The sequence below is a fragment of the Drosophila erecta genome, unplaced genomic scaffold (genome assembly GCF_003286155.1).
Source record: "Drosophila erecta strain 14021-0224.00,06,07 unplaced genomic scaffold, DereRS2 tig00000000-arrow-pilon, whole genome shotgun sequence".
NCBI classification, from domain to species: Eukaryota; Metazoa; Arthropoda; class Insecta; order Diptera; family Drosophilidae; genus Drosophila; species Drosophila erecta.
In genome coordinates, this window is record NW_020825194.1 from 15,407,503 (window position 1) to 15,425,473 (window position 17,971).

Sequence of the window (17,971 nt, forward strand, 5' to 3'; positions counted from 1 at the left end):
GAATCGGTTACTTTTTGTAAAATCCAAAGTTGGTAACTAACTGATTTTGGTATATTTTCCTATCCCGCTGGTATATTTAGTCTGTCGATCAGTGGTCACACCTCAAGCCGGCTAAATTTTGAGTTTAATAAAGTTTCTTAAAAATTACCGATATGGCCACCTACGAGGAAGTGAAGGACATTCCAAATCACCCGGAGAAGTACCTGTTCGATGTGCGCAACGAGTCGGAGCTGAAGGAGACGGGTGTCCTGCCCGCTAGCATCAACATTCCACGTGAGGAGCGCCAAAGTCCATGGATTACCAGCTTAATGGACATACCTATTTCTCAATTCCAGTGACTGAATTGGAGAAGGCTCTGAACTTGCCGGACGAGGTCTTCGCTCAGAACTATGGACGCGAAAAGCCGGCCGTCGATGCGGTCCTGATCTTCTCCTGCAAGGCGGGCGGACGCGCTGCCCGGGCGGCTAATCTGGCCAGCACCCTGGGCTTCACCAAGTATGCATAATGTTGAAGTGTGTAGTATAAGTTTTGTAACTTTATTTATTAATCGATTGCAGTGCCAAAGCTTATGCCGGATCCTGGACAGAGTGGCAGGCAAAGCAGTCCTAAAACATTCAGTCTTTATTCAAATTGATTACAAATTCTATAAAATGGTATAATTAACTCTACGTATAAACAGGTATATAAACAGTCTACTCCTTGAAATCTTGTAATTCACCCCAACTGCGTCCAATCCTCAGCTTAACTTGGAGGGGCACGGTAAGTTTCACGCAGTTCTGCATGGTGACGCTAAGGACTTTTGCTATTTTTTTGGACTTTGCCGCTGGCACCTCGAAGATGAGTTCGTCATGTAGGTGCATTACCAAGTCAACTGATTTATCGCCCAAGCCCAGCTTATCGCGATAACGTTCAAGGTTCTTTTCCATCTTCAAAATAGCGCTCTTTGCGATATCCGCAGCTGATCCTTGGATGGTGGAGTTAATGGCCTGGCGCTCGGCCTGATCTGTGGAAGAATGGGATGTTTAAATGAATAGCACAACCGTTTTGACGACAAATACTTTTCAAATGCTCCTGATCACTATTGATGTTGTCCAAATAGCGACGACGCCCAGTAATAGTCTCCACAAATCCCTGGTTGCGTGCGAACTTGACCACCCTCATGGTGTACTCTCGAATACCCGTGTACGCCTGGTGGAACTGCTCGGATATCAACCGAGCCTCCTCCTCGCTGCAGTTCAACGACTCGGCCAGGGAACGCATGCCCATGCCGTAGACGATTCCGTAGCAAACCTGCTTAGTGCTGTTGCGGAGGTTCTGCGACACCTCGGACTCCTCTATTTTGTTCCAATGCGCCGCAATTGCGATAAACAGGTCCTGCGATGAGTTCATAACCTTCAGCAGACCCTTATCCTGCGAGAGGTGGGCAAGGATTCGCATCTCCAGCTGACAGAAGTCAGCCGATAAAAGACATCGGTCCTCATCCTTGAGCATGAACGGCAACCGACAGGATATGTTGACCGCATCAGAGCCCACCTGTATGCAGAATTCCTTTGCCACATTTTGCAGGTTCGGCTCAGCCATGGAAATACGACCCGTTGCCGTATATGTAATGCTCTGGCCATGAATTCTGTCTGCCTGGCAGCATTTCAACAGAGGCTGAATGCTTTTGGCCAAAAGCCCAGCCAGCTTTCGGTAACCCAGTATCATATGCGAAATGGGCGTGTTCAACTTCTCGAGCACCTGGCGCGAGGTGGTCACTCGTCCGTTTATTTTTCTGTGGAGTCCCAGCACCTTGGCCACAGCTTGTGACGAGCCGAGATTGAAACGGGAACCATGCTGCTCGAATATCTTTGTCTCCAGTTTCCTTACAACGGCCACCATTTTCTGATAGAGCTGTTGTAGTAGCTGCTGCTGGGCTGGAAAGCCCACAAACTCCATATGACACAGAGTCAATTGAAGGGGCATTTCTAAATCTACAAAGGGATTCTTGTTATTGGCACTTGCTACATGAATCAACATGAACTTACCGTGGAAAAACTTCAGCAACTGACCAGAGCCAATCCTTCCAAGGTTCTCAGTCTGTCCCTTGAGTATGTGCACCGTTACACAGGCTTCGATCGACGTCCTAATCTTCGGAAGAATAGCACTGGCGCTATCGAGCCCGTAGCTGCTATAACCACGACCACTGCCACAGATATCAGCAAGGGCAGTGCACTCTGGAGCGAATGTCCGACACTGCAGTGCAGAACCAAGAATTAGAAGGAAAAAGCGAAAAATATGCTCAATAGCATACCATATCGGCAAAACTCATTGTTCTGTCTGGCTGCAGCAGCCAGTTTGCCACCTTGGGATCCTCCAGTTTGGCGCTGATTTTTTGAAGCTGCGGAATCGCTTTGAGCAGCATCTTAAGCTGCTCCTTTCCGTCGTGCATGACTAGCGTGAGATCTTTTCGAGCTAAAAGCTTGCACAGTTCCTGCACCTTTAGAATGGTGGGCACTCCCTGGCCAGTTGCACGGCCATCATTTTGCATATTCATATAGTAGGCAACATTGTCCGCCAGAGAGAAAGACACACCAGAGATAAAGTTGCTGTCGTCCACTTGAAATAGCACCTGTTCTCTGGCAGCCGCCTCCCGCTGCTCGGCCGCCGCAACTTGATTGATCAACAGGTTGGCTCCAATTAGGGGCTTCTGTCTTCCCGCTTGCGCCTGCAGGCCAACGCTAAATCCAAAACTCGTGGCTTCATTGAGCTCCATGACAGCAGCTTGAAACAACTGACGGTGGCCACACACATTAATTATATGTATACTAGAGAAACTTAAGGCAGTTTCATCGACTTTTGAACAGCTCATAATGTGTGAGGAATTCAGATGTAAAGGATTTTCCATTGTTGACTTATCCATAGACATGTCCGTGATTTCCATAGAAGACGCTAGACTGGATGAGTTATTTCCTTCCGAATCCATTAAGATTTCACCTCGCGGAGTAGGGCTGGGACTTTGCAAGCGCTGTGAACGCAACTGGTAGGAGCGCATCAGTCTGGATGCATGTGGCGTCAGTGCACCGATCACCTCCAGTTCCATGGGTTGCGAACTAGGTATCACGTCCGCCTCCGCAGAAGAATAAACTTTGCTTTCGGCGGCCGTGAGGGCAGCGGCCAGACCGGTGTTCAGCATAAAGGAATCGTCTGCCATGAACAAATCCTCCTCTACGGTGGATGCCTTCCTTGATGCAGTGCGATTTGCAGTGGATATGGGAGACTGTATGTGATTTCGTGGACTTCTGCGTGGAAGTTGATTATTGCTCTCGACAGCAGTGTTCATTCTTTTGTTTGGCTTTTCCGATTGTGTCCTTTTCTTAGCGGGTGTTCTATTAACAGGACTTGAAAGTGAGGCAGACCTTGGCGCCTGTATAGGGGGATCTATAGACTGGTTATCCTTTTTGGCGCGTTGCTGAATCTTCATTAAAGCGATCCTGCGCCGTTCGGCCATTTCCATTTTAAGCAGCTCCTTACGGGCAGTTTGACTGGTGCTGGGCTTTTCTTCATTAGCTAATTGTGGAGTACACATCGGAGCTGCTGGATTGTTTTCCTTCTCAATCTTAGAATCTTGTCTGTGGATGGCAGACAATTCTTGGGCCTTATCAACTATGATGGGTTGTGCCTTTTCCAATGCAGGTCCTGAACTAATATAAACGTTGTTCTTATTCAACGTTTCAGAATTTTTCAGGGGATTGGTAATCAGGTTTCGGTTTTCCCGGTGTGTCCTAGAATTCCCTTGAGACTGATTTTGCCCATTTTGGAATTTAGGAACAATGGGGTTCATCTTGTCCAAAATACTTTGCTGATTAAGTGCTTTAGCTGTTTCTTCTTTCTCCCTTTGACTAGCAATATTTTTATTACAATGGGGGGTATCAACTGTATAGCCTCTCTGTGGATTATTGGCACCCTCCACAAGTGTTTGAAGTCTCGGAATCTTTTGCGAATAGGCATCTCCGGTTGTGCCATTTTCTTCGCTGGACAATTTCCTTTTTAATGGCGGCGGCTGCTCCTCCTCAATTGACATGTGAAAGTCTACCTCCCCGCCATTGTTTATTGATTTCGAGCTTTCGTTCACGCCCACCTGAGTTTGGGACCATTTGATGATACCCACTCCGATCTCGTGCTGGACGAACTTCCGAGCTTCTCCAATTAATAGTTTCGCAGCTTCGCTCACTGTCATCCCCGCTTTGCCTGTGATAAAGAAGTTCCTCACTACATTTCGCTTGGCCGCCTCCTCCGCATTCTCGTCGTCGTGTTGCTTTGCAGAGTCGAAGCTGAGTGAGTTAAAGAGCACTTTCTCCAATTCTAGGACATCTGCGCCCGCCAGCTCTACCAAACTGGTGAGTCCAGCATCAAAGAGAGCACGAGCTCGTTTCTGCGACAGATCGGGTAGCCGCATTAGATCGATAAGATCCCTGTGAATGCCGAAGAAGAGACGATCTTTAAACTGGGATACGATCAGGGCAAGTGTAGACCACTGCAGGGAGTTGCAGAAAGCAGTAACTATGCCAGCGAAGGTTGATGCCATTTGCTGCAGGCTCTGTAGCATTCCACGGTGACACTTAAACTTGTGCACCACAACGTTTATGGGGGTCTCGTTAACCAGTTCCTGCAGAGCCAGAGCTGTGTAGAAACTGTAATGCATGTAAGGAGAATTAGTTACGTATTTAATCTTTTCAAAAAGGTCTCATACCGTTTATGCACTTGCATTTGCTTGTAGTCCAGTTTCGTTTGACCACGCATCGCCTTCACGAGAAAGGCCTCCTTGACCCCAACCAGTTCGCCTACTTTTTTCATGGCCGGGCTTAACTTTTCCCACATATCCAGGTAAATCAGCCAGTCGAGGTCTTGCAGTTGGTAGCAGACAGAGTAGGGCGTTACTAGGTAAACAGCATGCAGCTCGGACTCTAGGACGAAGCAGCGCCGAGATTTCTGGAGTTCCGCAAAAAGGATGAGACCGTCAGTGGGCGGCATAGAGGAAGCCAGACAGGCGGCACCAAGACGAGTGGCCACATAGGATGTTGTCTCCTCTTCCTCGTCCCTTTGTAGGCGAACGAACTCGTACTCCACAAGGAAGTCGAGGGCATCGTTAATGTAGTGGGAGTCTGAGTCCTCATCTAGGGGTTTATCCTTTGCTTGGAAGGCCTTCTGGGCACTCAGCAGGGTACAATTCACGAAGCAGTCAATGTCTTGCTTAGTGCTCGCCACACCAGAAGAAATTACCTCGAGCAGAGCGCGTTTCAAATGGGTCTGGAAAATGGGACGCTAATTTTATTTGATCTGGCTATTTGCTTGGATACTTACGCTTCCGTCCATTTCCAGACAGGAAGTAATGGGCTGAAGCTGCGCTGTTACCAGATCCCTTCCCATTCGGGCAGTACTCTCCGTGCAGATGACAATAGACTCGCCCAGCGTATCCTTTCCCGTGCGCCCAGCTCGTCCGATCATCTGACGGTACGTTAGGGAACTCATTTGTTTACCACAGAATAATGGCGAGCGTATCAGCACCCGCCGAGCGGGCAGATTTACTCCCGAACTCAGTGTGCTGGTGGCGACTAGCACCTTCAGTGCTCCCGCCTTAAAAGAGGCTTCTACAATGTCGCGCTCTTCCGTAGTTAGGCCGGCATGATGAAATGCACAGGCGTAAGTGACCGCCTTTGACATTACCCCATCGAGACCTAAGGTAAAGGAAATCCATTTTATCAGGAATAGGGATGTAAACTATCCAATTGACTGATCCCACCTGTGGGAATATCCCTTAGTTGTTGCTTTACTTCTTCGATGGCCCTCGGATTCAGATTTGTCCGCAATCGTAGGCCCAGCTCTGATCCAGACTTTATAATACCGTGCATTGCGGTGGCCAATTGAACGGCCAGGTTCTCGCACCAATCCTTCGAGGGGCAAAACACGATTACGGAGCAGCCCTCCAGCAACGTCTCTATGCAGAGAAGTGCCACATCATCGGAATCGTTTGCCAGGGCTTGTTTAATTTCCTTTTGCTCGGACACATCACGAATAATCCTTAGATGGTTGTCATAGATTTTTTCGCCCACCTTAATCATTTCCTTCAGAGCAACAGGCCGGTAGTTTGTGATGTACAACTCGGCGTCCAGCCAGCTTTTCAGCAGTTCCACATTCTCTAGTGTGGCCGACATGGTGATCACCTGGATCTGCAGTGCGCTGCGACGAGACATGTAGAGGATCTTGGCTAGCAGAAGCTCGAGAATATAGCCGCGCCCCTTATCCGAGATGAGATGCACTTCGTCGACCACCACCGTGCCTATGGTTTCCAGTTTACCCTGCTCCATCAGTTTGTTCACAATGGAGTTGGCCTTCTCAATTGTGCAAATGGCCACATGAAGGCTCTCAAAGCCTCCTGGTGGTGTATAGCCGCCGTAGAATCCCTCCACGCGGTACCCAGCCGGCGTGAGCAGATCCTGAAGGTAAAACATTTTCTCGCGCACCACCGAGATGAAGGGCAGTATGAGCAGCGCCTTTTTACCGCGCTCTAGCACGGTTTTTAGCAGCAATATCTCACTAACTAATGTCTTTCCCGCCGACGTGGGTGCGGAATACACCAGGTTGCAGTGCTCGAAAAGCACTCTTGGCTTGCAGAGACACTCCACTTGCCAGTCGAACATCTGGACGACACCCTTCTTCTTATACTCCTCCTGAATGCTAAGGGGCAGATTCCACGCGCTTATTGGCTTATGGGAGTTGAGGTCAGGTGGCTTGGCTGTTCTCTCGGGCACCGCTTCGCGGATCCTCGAAGAGTTGGGCGACACTCGTAGTTGGTTGGGCGACATGCTGCTCAGGTTCTGCGTGATTTGCGAGATCTCGTGGTAGACTCCCTGCTTGGCTAGGATGGAACGGCTGAGCAGAAGGTCCTCCAACAGCTGTTTGGAAGCCTCTACATCCTGCGGAGGACACAGAAAGCTGCTCTCGTCCAGATTGGGCACTGCATCCGCGTCTGTGTCCTCGCTGTCAAACATATTCTCTGTGATGACTTGGGCATTCAAAGCGGATGAGCTGCTCTCATCACCATAATCCTGATGGAAAGCATCTGCTAGATGCAGTTTGGCCACGGACACATTGAGCCCTGATTGTTCCGCCGGCTTTTTGGCCTGGTTCACTTCATAGGAGAACTCGTCCCGGAAAAACTCCGAGTAATTGTCCTGGCTTTCGCTCTTTAAGTTCTGACCAGTACTTTGGTCTTGGATGTTTCTATTTCCCGGCTGTGCGTTCTCCTTTTCGTCCGCTTGCATACCCTTCTCCAGCGCCATCAAGGTGCTGTTTCCGAAGTCGAACGACTGCGAAAATGCCATTGCAAGGGTCACTTTTATGTTTAAATATTATTTCCTAATAGATACTTGTCAAAACTGAAATTAACAAAAACGAAACGTCGCGGGGTCAGTGTGACCGTCCTAAGATTAGTTTTAAATATACAATTCATTTTGTTCCCACTGAAATCCTGTGTACACTGCATCGCGATTTCCCGGCATCAAATCTTCAGCATACTCGTCTTTTTATTCCATGGGCATTGTAAAGCGACCAAAGAAGACCAAAATTCAAAGTCACAAAGTTTAAATTTAAAAAGAAATCCAAGCCGTTCCCAAAAAGCTACGCATTGCACTCCAATCGCATTGCATGAAACACCAGTTTAAATCGCGTGCAAGCCGCGCTGAAATCGCTTACAAGCCGTGCCAAAACCGCACGTAAATCGCGCCCAAGCCGCAATGAATTGTATCTTTAACTTCTTTGTAGAACCTTTTGAACTTCACAACATACATTTGGCTTATTTTTCTTTATTTCTTGTATATATCCTTATAATAGTTTGTGTTGTTCAGATTACATAAAATTTGTTTACATATCTATAGATCAATATCCCATTTACATAGCATTACACAATACCGCGCGCCGCAGGCTGATGACATTCCATTTTAGTTGTTTTATAATCACCTATTTTGGTGCGGAGAGGGATGTGGTTGGTGGATAGTTGGATAGTGGGGGGTTAATTAGCCGCGATACAAATTTGAATATATGCTAGACGACAAATGTTGCGACATTATAAAATAAATAACATGGTTACTGCTCGCCGTCCTTGCCAAATATGAATATCTGTGATGGCCACTCCTTTTGGTTTCTGGGGGTAGGCGGAATGGATCTTCATCGGTTCATCATCTACATCTTATAGGTGGCGGGCACGGATCGCGGATAGTCCAGATCGTACATCTGGGCCTTGATGAACGCCAGCTTATTGACCGGCTCCGGGCGAATGGTGGCCAATCCGTTCTTGTAGGCATACTCCACAATCTTTTCGGCAATGGCCATCGAACAGCTGACAATCGAGTTGAGTGGTGGATACAAACTGCCCTTGCTCAAGTCATCCTTGGAGACCAGCTCCGCCAAGCGCTCGGCGGCGACCAAGAATACCTGCTCGGGAATGTTCAGCATGCCGGCACACAGAACACCCAGTGCCACGCCAGGGAAAATGTAGGAGTTGTTGCCCTGACCCGGGTAGAACTTCTTGTTGTTGTAAGTCACGGGAGGAAAGGGCGATCCGCTGGCGAAGATGCAGCGCCCCTTGGTGTACGTGTACGCTTCCTCGGCGGTGCACTCCGCCTTGCTGGTCGGATTGGACAGTGCAAAGATGATGGGCGTTTCGTTGATATCGGCCATCAGCTCGAGGATCTCCTGGTTGAAGGCTCCGCCCTGCGCAGCTGCTCCAATCAGCACATTTGGACGCACCTTGCGCACCGCCTCTGCCAAAGTATCAATGGGCTCGTGCAGCTGGGCAAAGTGCAGCTTGTGTTCGGTGAGTCCGCCCTTTGGGCGATCGCGGGTGATGGCACCACGGCTAAAGAGAAAGCATCTATCAGTATCTGGATGAATTTTGGCAAATATATTGACCTACCTATCCACCATCCAGATGCGGGCCTTGGCCTCCTCCTCGGTGAGACCCTCCGCCTTCATGGCCATCAGGCACAGGTTGGCAATACCCAGAGCCGCTTCTCCGGCGCCCAGGAACAACAGCGTGTTATCCTTCAGCTGGGTCTTCTTAATCTTCAGGGAAGCCAGTAGTCCAGCCACGGCCACCGAGGCGGTTCCTTGAATATCGTCGTTGAAGGTGCAGAAAGAGTCCCGGTACTTGGACAACAGCCTGAAGGCATTCGCGTTGGCAAAGTCCTCGAACTGGATAAGGCAGTTTTGGCCAAAGCGGCGGACGCAGGCGTGCATGAACTCATCGATGAATTCATCGTACAGATCTCCAGTGGCTCTGCGTTCGCGCAGACCGATGTACAGGGGATCCTCCAGCAGGGATTCGGTATTGGTGCCGACATCCAAGGTGATGGGCAGGCACTGCGATGGCTTAATGCCCGCCAAGGCCGTATACAGGGACAGTTTGCCCACGGGTATTCCCATGCCATTGGCGCCCAGATCGCCCAATCCCAGGATGCGCTCACCGTCCGTGACGACAATGGCACGAACATCCGATTCCGGCCAGTTCTTCAGCACGTCGTAGATGTGTCCCTTGTCCTTGATGGATATGAACATGCCCTTGGCGTTCTGGTGGATCAAGCTGTAGCGCTGGCAGGCCAATCCCACGGTGGGCGTGTACACCAGAGGCATCATTGAGGCGATGTCTGAGCTGAGCACTTTGTAGAAGAGCCGCTCGTTCCTCTCCGACAGGCTGATCAGGTACATGTACTTGTCGAGATCCTGCTCCAGTCGCCCCAGCAGAGAGCGACAGTGCTCCACCTGCTCACTGGGCTCCCGGACCACGTAGGGCAGTAGGCCATGGATGCCCAACTGCTGGCGCTCCTCGTGTGTGAAAGCCAGACCCTAGAATCAAAACGAATATGCATTAGTATCTAATACTAGCAATAACTTCTATAAATATGTACACTTAACGATCAAGATTCGTAAAATTTTCCTTTGACATGGCCTGATCGCCTAAGAACACGATTATAAAACCTCCCAAACAAAACAAACAAAAGCGGAATGGTGGAAAAGTTTGCTCCCGCTAATCGGGGACTTGAATTCCCAGGCACGCGCCCCTACTTATATAGAGAATGCGACGGGAACTGGCCACCGAGACAGAAGCAGTTATCACCCGACCTTCGCAGATCCGAGGAGATAGATCCCTCGATTTCACTAATCGAGCAGCAAGTTCAAAGTCGTTCTCTAGCGCCCAGTCGCTTGAAATGCGATTTGCAATCGCAGCTTTAATTAAAGCACCATTTTTTTGAGGGGGAAGTGACTCAGCGCTGGCCTCGTTTCACACGCACAGCTAGTACTAGATTTTGAAAGTTTTTGCTCCGTAATTGCTGCGGTTATTATCGAAATGGACAAAACAACCGGGGTTTATGTTGGGGGCGTTGCTGGCAACTTTCGACTGGGTCCGCAGCATTAGATAAAAAATACGTGCAAGTTGGCATTCAAACGCAAATCACGCTGGATTATGTGGTTTTTAAACTACGGATGTACCTGCTAATATGCACATTAGGAAATAGTTACTCGTGCTTTTAGTAACTTTGCAAATGCCACTGTTTTCAAATCGTGCCCACACAGACGTTTTCGTAATGACTCTATTGTAAGCTTCTTGGGACATTTGATTTAACGCTATAACTTATGCACATTTTTATTGTCAAACTATCGATCATAAAGCAGCTAATTTATATGTTGTGTAAGCCTGCGGGTTTTTTTTTCACTAAATTGAATATTTCGTTTATATCTGGCATAAAGTTATTATAGCAAATTATACTTGCTAGGTCGTCCATCATTTATCGTCGCTTTAAATTAATTTCCTTCGTTTCGATCACGCAATAATACATATTTAGTTTGTCAAATTTTCGTTTCCCAAGAAAAAAACTATTCAGCTCTAAAAATGAATTTCAAAACTGACCAAAATTAAGTTAAATAGCGCTTATTCATGGTGATATGCATTAAGTATGTTATCCTCAGTATGATGACTACCATGAATATTATTACTGTTTTTAAGGGCAATCCAGCAGATTCCGATCAAACATCATTATATTTGCAGCTATGCCAACTAAAATTCCACCAATAAAACTGAAACTAATAAAGGCTTAAGCCTTAAAGAGGAAGTCATACATACGCATCAAATTCAATTAGCTCTGAACGGGCTGTTTGGACAATAAACACTGAAGTGATCCCCATAAACAATTGTTTACAGCCAGAATCGCCTCGAACTTCACCATTATCGTGTGTCTACGTCATCGGTGGGCTGGTGAAATACATACATACTTGTATGAAAAAAAATATCGAGAGAACGACACCGTTGACATTGAAAGCGACTCACTACCGTCGATAAGCGTGCGAAAGTGTTTTCCAACCGCCTGGCAACAAGTAAGCCCCATTCTCCACCGCCTTTATCTTTTACTTATATTCATGTATTCATGCCCCCAGCAATTGCTCCAGCACCCGAGCTTGCCACACACCTATAAAACCCCGGAAACTCAGATGAACCGAACTATGGTTGCTTCATCTTCATCACCTTTCAAGTCTTGACGTAAGTACATATATATTATTATATTATATTATTTTATATTATATTATTATATATTATATATTTTGAAGTGATGTTTGTTTAGCTTTTCTTGTTATGTTACTGAAAAAAGGGTACCAATTAGTCCATAGCTGTGCATCGAATCCCGACATGCGTATACGTAATGGGCAACTCCGAAATTACGCATACACATTTCGCATGGCATTGCAAGAAAGCAAAAATAAACGAAAACCGACAAAAGTCGGAGCCACAGCCAAAACGAAAAAAAAAAATAAAAATTAGCTGGTTTTATTTTTTTGCACTGTCTGGCGCGACCAGTTCGATCATCATGATCACCATGATCGTGATCATAATTAAGCTATGGCTTAATGATTAGCCATAGTCGGCTGGCTATCAACGGGAGTCTGTCTCTGAACTTTGCATACGATTGGGATGACGAAAGCGTCGCTTCAATCAGCTCGAGTAGACACAGACAACACAGGCAATCTCAGCTGATTGTTTCCCTGGCAGAGGTGAGCTGATGAAGGGGGTTTTTCTGCTTCCCAGCAGGTGAAACGCTGGTCTTTTGTGGGTCAAAGGATGTGGAATGATGACAGGATGAAATGTGCCACTGAATCAGGCTGCTCCTCAAAGCGACATAGTTTTGGCTCGGAAATACATGAGTCACCGTGCAAAGATGCGAGTAATCTTTGAGAAATTTTAAGCACAGGGTTTGCTAAAACTGGTTATCTAAAAGTAACGTGAATTCAAATCAATAATGCTACCCATTTCAAAGCATTTAAGCCATTAATAGCAATTGACAAGCACACTACATACTATTCTTTCGTTAGTTGCCAATATAAACAATAGGTACCTATAAATCATTGGGTAAACAATGAAAATATCCAACTATTTCAACAACTTTCAGGCTCGCTGCTCTTTCGGCACATTGACCGCTGAATTTGTTTAAATTTTTAATTTCCTTAGAGCGGCAATAAATAACAACAAAGACCCTGGGGAAAAAAGAGCGAATAAAATTCTTTTCGCTAGCTGCATATAGTGTGGACAAACACAGATAAATATTTAATGTATATGTGCATATATAGCGCTGATACCAAGCGTTTCTGCGGGGATTATCGTCATTCGGTTGTTTATTTCTGTGGTTCGAAACAGAGTTAAATTTATGACTGCATGTAGGTCAGTTTTTGCGGTCTGGTCCGACTTGGATTTGGATTTTGTTTTGCTTTATTTTTGTATTTTATTTTATTTAAAAAGATAAGAACTTGAAAACTTTCCATGGGGAATTCAAAACAAACCTCAGCTGTTCGGGGAGGGAGGTTCAGATAAATAAGTCACAAGTCATTTGTTGGCAACGTGTAAGGAGTAATAATAATCTGTAGTACACAAATGCCAGCCTCTACTCGATAAGGAAGTCCCTGAGATAATTTCTTGCTAAATTATTAATTTGAAGTCTCTTCGTGTGATTGTGGCCTGACGTAAGTCGACGAAAGCTACTTGGTTGTTATGGGAAAACACCACTTTGGAGGCCCTCTTCATTATTCTCAGTGGAGCTTCTGTTTACAATACCAAATAGATTGCCCCTTTTGGGTGCCACACAGGGCAAAATAATGGTAGCACCTCGTCTTTATTAGAAATGACGTAATTGGTTTTGATATAGCATTTTAAGTGCTTGATTTATAGCATTTTAAACTGTAATATCGGTGAAACTTGTCATTTTTTTGGAGATTTAAAACTGCAAATGCAAATGAAAACGCTTGTTTTTTCAGTGCATGTGCTCAAAATAAACAAACTCAAAGCTCATGCGCCCTCTCTCTGGGAAATGCTCTCTAATATTATATTTTCTGAAACAACTCGTGCATTAGCTCATTCATGTCTCTGTGGGCAGAAGCGTAGAAGCCAATGCAAGCTGAAAAATGCACAAGCATTGAACTTGAAAATGCAATCTGAGATAAATTTGTAAACGAAATCTGCATGCCCTATTCATGTGAACTATTTCATACCGTGCAATTTTGTCATTTGACAGACACTTAATTGCCTCAATTATAAAAGTTGGACTATCGATTTTCATCGCCTGTGGCACCATATAAAAATGAAAAAAAACCAAAAAAAAAAACAACAAAAACAATGAGCTTTGGTCTTCCAGAGTGGCGCGTGTGCTATTTGCTGTCCCTTTCACTCGCTATGTCATCTAAAGGTCACCCACACCACTTGCCGAAAAATGAAGCCACTGCCAAAAAGTATCTTTTTTTGCTCTGAATTCGGCAGCTGACGTTTCCGCTTAATAGTTCTTTATGTATTTATGATTTGGAATTTTTTATTCTCGTGCTTGCGGTAAAAATAGCAGGTGGCCTACAAAAAATACACAACTTTTCAAGAACAAGGAGCAGCAGCAGACTTGTGGTTCTATAATGTTTGTTTCTCTTCTAAAATTTTTGAGAACAAATTCCTACATAAAAACTCACTTTCATAGCTTTACTTCCTATAACTTACAATTCTATATTATTTGTAAATATCTTACAGATATATCCCCTGAAATAAAGCGCCTTATGTTCTTAAATTCTGGACCATATAGAGGACTCCTAAAGCCCTATAACTAAAAATCTACCTCTAAATATTTACCCAAACACTGTGCTCTAACAAAATTCGCCGAGTTTGGTCGAATGCGCGCCCCTTTCAGCATGGGAAGCAAAAAAACAAACCCGAATGCGAACCCACCCTAAAACCTTTGCCTGGTATTTTTCCACTGGAGCCCATGGAACCGGGCGACTTACTACGTGTGGAACTCACCTTTGAGTAGCGCTTGTCATAAAGTCGGTCAAATCCGGAGATGCTGCCGATCACCTCATTGTCACCAGTGCCCCAAAGGCCCAGGCGATCGCGGTGCTCGTATTCATTCAGATTCGGAGCGGGCTTGCTCATCTTGTCCTCCAAATTTGTGTGGCTAGTGGAACTATACGAACGTAGTTGCTGTTGCTGTTGTTGTTGTTGGTGGTGGAGGGCGTGCAAACTGCTCTGCAGCTGATTCCAGTGATGTCGCGAGGATAACGGCAAACCCTTGGGCAGTTCCAAATCGTTTGCTATAGGTATATTACCCTGATCCGTATCCGTATCCCTGTACCTGTCCGTGTCCGTATCCGTATGCGGCGATGTGGCGACTTCGGCGGCACTTTGCGTTGTGATTCGTGTCGTTAGTTTTGCGAAATTGGAAAGTTCGTATTCGAGTGTGGTTGTCGTTGTAGTCGTATGATTTTTACACACACGACTACTGCTACTACAACAGCTCTGGCTCTCTCTCTCATTTATGTTGTTGTTGTTGCTCTTCGTGTAGTAGCCCTGCTCGCGCTCTTTGTCGCGACTGTGTGTGTGCAGAGGCGTTATTTGCCCATTGGAAGGACTTTGGGAATTGTTGGCTGTGGGATATACCGGCGTGCTGAGGGAGAAACAGAGAGAGAGAGAGAGCAAACGAAACGGGGAGTCAGTGGGTGGATGAGAGTGGGAGCGGAAGTGAGACTGGGAGCGGGCCAACTGCGGAGAGTGCACAATGCGGAATTGTGCTTGTGCTGGCGGCATGCGAGATATGCTCTCTATAATTCAATTAAAGGAAAAACACTGAGCGCATCGGGTGTGAATGAATGTCAATGCGGGAGTGACAATAACAATCCGCTTGGTTGCCGACTTTCAGATACCCTTTCGGGGGGAATCATTGCTAACATTTTAACTGGACTGCACCTACTTTATGTACTAACATTTTTTTAATAATATGTATTTTAATCTCTGAGTCGTATGGGGGGCTTGTTAGCTAAGGGTATTCTTCGATTCAGCTTCCTTATCAACGTACTCAGAACCCTTGAAATGCGCTTATATGTACATATGTGTATAAATGGTCATATGCAGGCGCTTTATTAAGCCCCAGTGAACCCGATGAGGTGATGCATCGCAGACAGGCCTTCCAGATGGGAACCGATAAGCCGTGGCAAAGTGACACTGATTATCGCCGATCCAGAAACACACCCTCTTGATCCGTGGTCCAGTCGTATGGCACCAGATTATACTTATTATTCGCAAATTTTCATATTCGACTCACAGTCCAAAGGTTTTTCTGATTCCGGAACAGCGTCGTAGGATCGAGTGCATGGCGATGCTCTTTAAAGTCCTCTATATAATATACTTATGATATTGACTTTCCGACAATTATCTCACTGAGTATGTGTCTTTTGTCTGCGTTGCTGCAGCTTTCGTGCTAAACTGAGCCGCAATATTCGATTTGTTTTGCTGCCGACACACTTATCTCTTTTACAATTTACACTTTGCGATTTTGTTTTGTTTTGCCGCGCTCTTTATCTCTTTCTCTCTGATTAGTTGGGTGAGGCGTATCAGCTGACTGATAAGAAAGGTGCAAACACTATCTGCACATATAAACGCCATTAAACAACGATCATTACCATCTAATCATTTGTCTGGGACCTGGAAAACATTGCCATGCGGCGTGTGCTGTCAAAAGTTTCCGTGAGAACAGCAGCGGTCGAAATAATAGTATTCAAATTAGACTAGTAGTGCAAAGCCAGCAATTTCGTATCTAATATTATTTAAGAACAGTAGCTTTGATTTTTTGTAAACTTACGTACAAATAGCATGCTTCACATGGAGTAAGTGAACTGAACCTTTTGTTTTACAGCTTATTAGTTTAAATACAAGCCAACAATGGCCTTTTACACGAAATTTCCTCCTGCGCTTGTGACATACGATTAAGTATAAATTATTTAAAGAGACGGCTCAAGGCAGAAACCCTAACCTTAACCTTCGGTGTCCCGAATCGCCTCAGATGCCGCCCCACTTTGCACTTGAGTCACTCATACGCCCGGTGGGCCCGTTCCGCTTTTGAGCGGATGTCTGTCTGATATATTCAATTATTACACAAAAATTGAAAGTAAAACACGGCATGCGTATAAATTGGAATACATCACACATGTGTGTGTAGTGTGTCCGAGCAACCTTCATAAATATTAACAATTTACTTAAGCTTTTTTTCCAAGTACCTTCGTGAGCAAAACACACCTGTCGCTCCAACTTTTTTCATTTTTACTTCGAAAATCGTTAATTAAGGAGGTAGTGCTCAGATTTTTTATCGATGGCGTGTGTCAGGAGTTATTTTTTTTTATCGAAACGCCGACGAGTCGCCTGTAAATCGTTGATAAAACCTAGTAAAACGCATCATTGAACACTAATGACACCTCGAGAAACACATTAATGAAGGGGCGTGGTTGTGGGCGACGGCTTGGTTTCGTGTTGCACTAGAAAAACTGATAAGTGCAAGTAAGGGCTCTACTAAAATATATTTTAGGAACCGACAAAAAAAAATAATTTAATTTATTTTGTGTTTTCTTTTGTGGCTTAAAATTTTTTAGGTTTTTTGTATAAGTAATTTATTTAAAAAAAATATTTCCTAATCATTTAGGTATTACTTTTTAGTTAAAATAAAATAAGAAAATAAATTACGAAAAAGGCTGCGTTCTAGTCGTCACAAACTCTTTAACCAACTCTCGCATTTTCGAAATCCTCTTTTGCCAATTGCTTGAACTCAGCTTTAGTTTGTTCACTTTTCCATTGCATTGCTTACCCATTTTCATCGAAATTTGTTATGACATTGCGATCGGCGCAAATGGAACTGGAATTACCCATTTTGGGGCTTAAGTTCTAGTTTAATTAACTCCAGTTAAATAGATATAGGTAATTATTTTGTCACCGAAAAAGTTGGGAACTTTTCGTACGCGAAAATTAACTCAGTCCGCTTGACCACGCGATGTTTCACCAAAATTATTCAAAGCAGTTAATATATAAAATGATATGTGCCTTTTTTGGGCAATTGCGCTTGACTTGGCAACTCCGAACCGCCTGAAACTAAATCAAAAACTGAACCCGCGCTGGAATCGCGGCTCTGCGAACACCGGAGGCCACTTGTTAGCGAGCGGCCCAAAGGAGAGGGAGAAGGAGACTGTCCGCTACTGCCCTCCCGCTCGCACCCGCACGCAGGCAGCACGCGACATTTGCTCCACCGGCTGAGTCACTTCGGGAGGCCCCAGACGGCTACAGTGGCACCTCGCTAAGAAGGACCACATCTAATAGAAATAATACGAAGGCTGTCGTAATTCGTAGCAATTTTCAATTTTATTTCTCGTAGTAAGATGATTTGAACCTGAAATGAGTTCATGATCTTTTTAATGACCCTGTTATGCTGTACAAAAGTGAATTTCCTTGCATTCCCATTGCAATCTAAGATGTCCTACACTTGGAGGGTTCACCGTATTTGATTAATCGTTGCAGCCTTAGAGAAGCTTTGCCGTTGAGTCGTACTTCATTCGGAGTCGCACAAAACCTGAGCGGTTGGTTAATCGCAGTGACCTC

At 45.4% G+C, this 17,971-nt stretch overlaps 3 protein-coding genes across 4 annotated transcripts; 1 reads left to right on the forward strand and 2 right to left on the reverse strand.

The window, feature by feature from the left end:
• The first annotated feature begins 34 nt into the window (after nt 1-34).
• LOC6553714 (rhodanese domain-containing protein CG4456) lies at nt 35-695 on the forward strand. The gene is made up of 3 exons (XM_001980322.3): nt 35-273; nt 336-495; nt 558-695. Exons 1-3 carry the CDS (start codon nt 153-155, stop codon nt 607-609), a joined length of 333 nt encoding a protein of 110 aa, XP_001980358.1. The 5' UTR covers nt 35-152; the 3' UTR covers nt 610-695.
• LOC6553713 (DNA polymerase theta) lies at nt 686-7,465 on the reverse strand. Its single transcript, XM_001980321.3, has 7 exons — nt 5,783-7,465; nt 5,344-5,717; nt 4,733-5,289; nt 2,294-4,673; nt 2,028-2,235; nt 1,059-1,973; nt 686-1,003 (listed from the first exon to the last, which is right to left on the reverse strand). Exons 1-7 carry the CDS (start codon nt 7,362-7,364, stop codon nt 693-695), a joined length of 6,327 nt encoding a protein of 2,108 aa, XP_001980357.3. The 5' UTR covers nt 7,365-7,465; the 3' UTR covers nt 686-692.
• Nucleotides 7,466-7,828: 363 nt separating this feature from the next.
• On the reverse strand, nt 7,829-17,533 carry LOC6553712 (NADP-dependent malic enzyme). 2 transcript variants are annotated; one of them, XM_001980320.3, is made up of 4 exons: nt 17,187-17,533; nt 14,357-14,999; nt 8,954-9,882; nt 7,829-8,896 (listed from the first exon to the last, which is right to left on the reverse strand). In XM_001980320.3, exons 1-4 carry the CDS (start codon nt 17,246-17,248, stop codon nt 8,221-8,223), a joined length of 2,310 nt encoding a protein of 769 aa, XP_001980356.1. In that variant the 5' UTR covers nt 17,249-17,533; the 3' UTR covers nt 7,829-8,220. The 2 variants fall into 2 exon arrangements, with proteins under 2 accessions (XP_001980356.1, XP_015009868.1); XM_015154382.2 differs by lacking the exon at nt 17,187-17,533 and adding an exon at nt 15,654-15,847.
• Between the last annotated feature and the right edge of the window lie 438 nt (nt 17,534-17,971).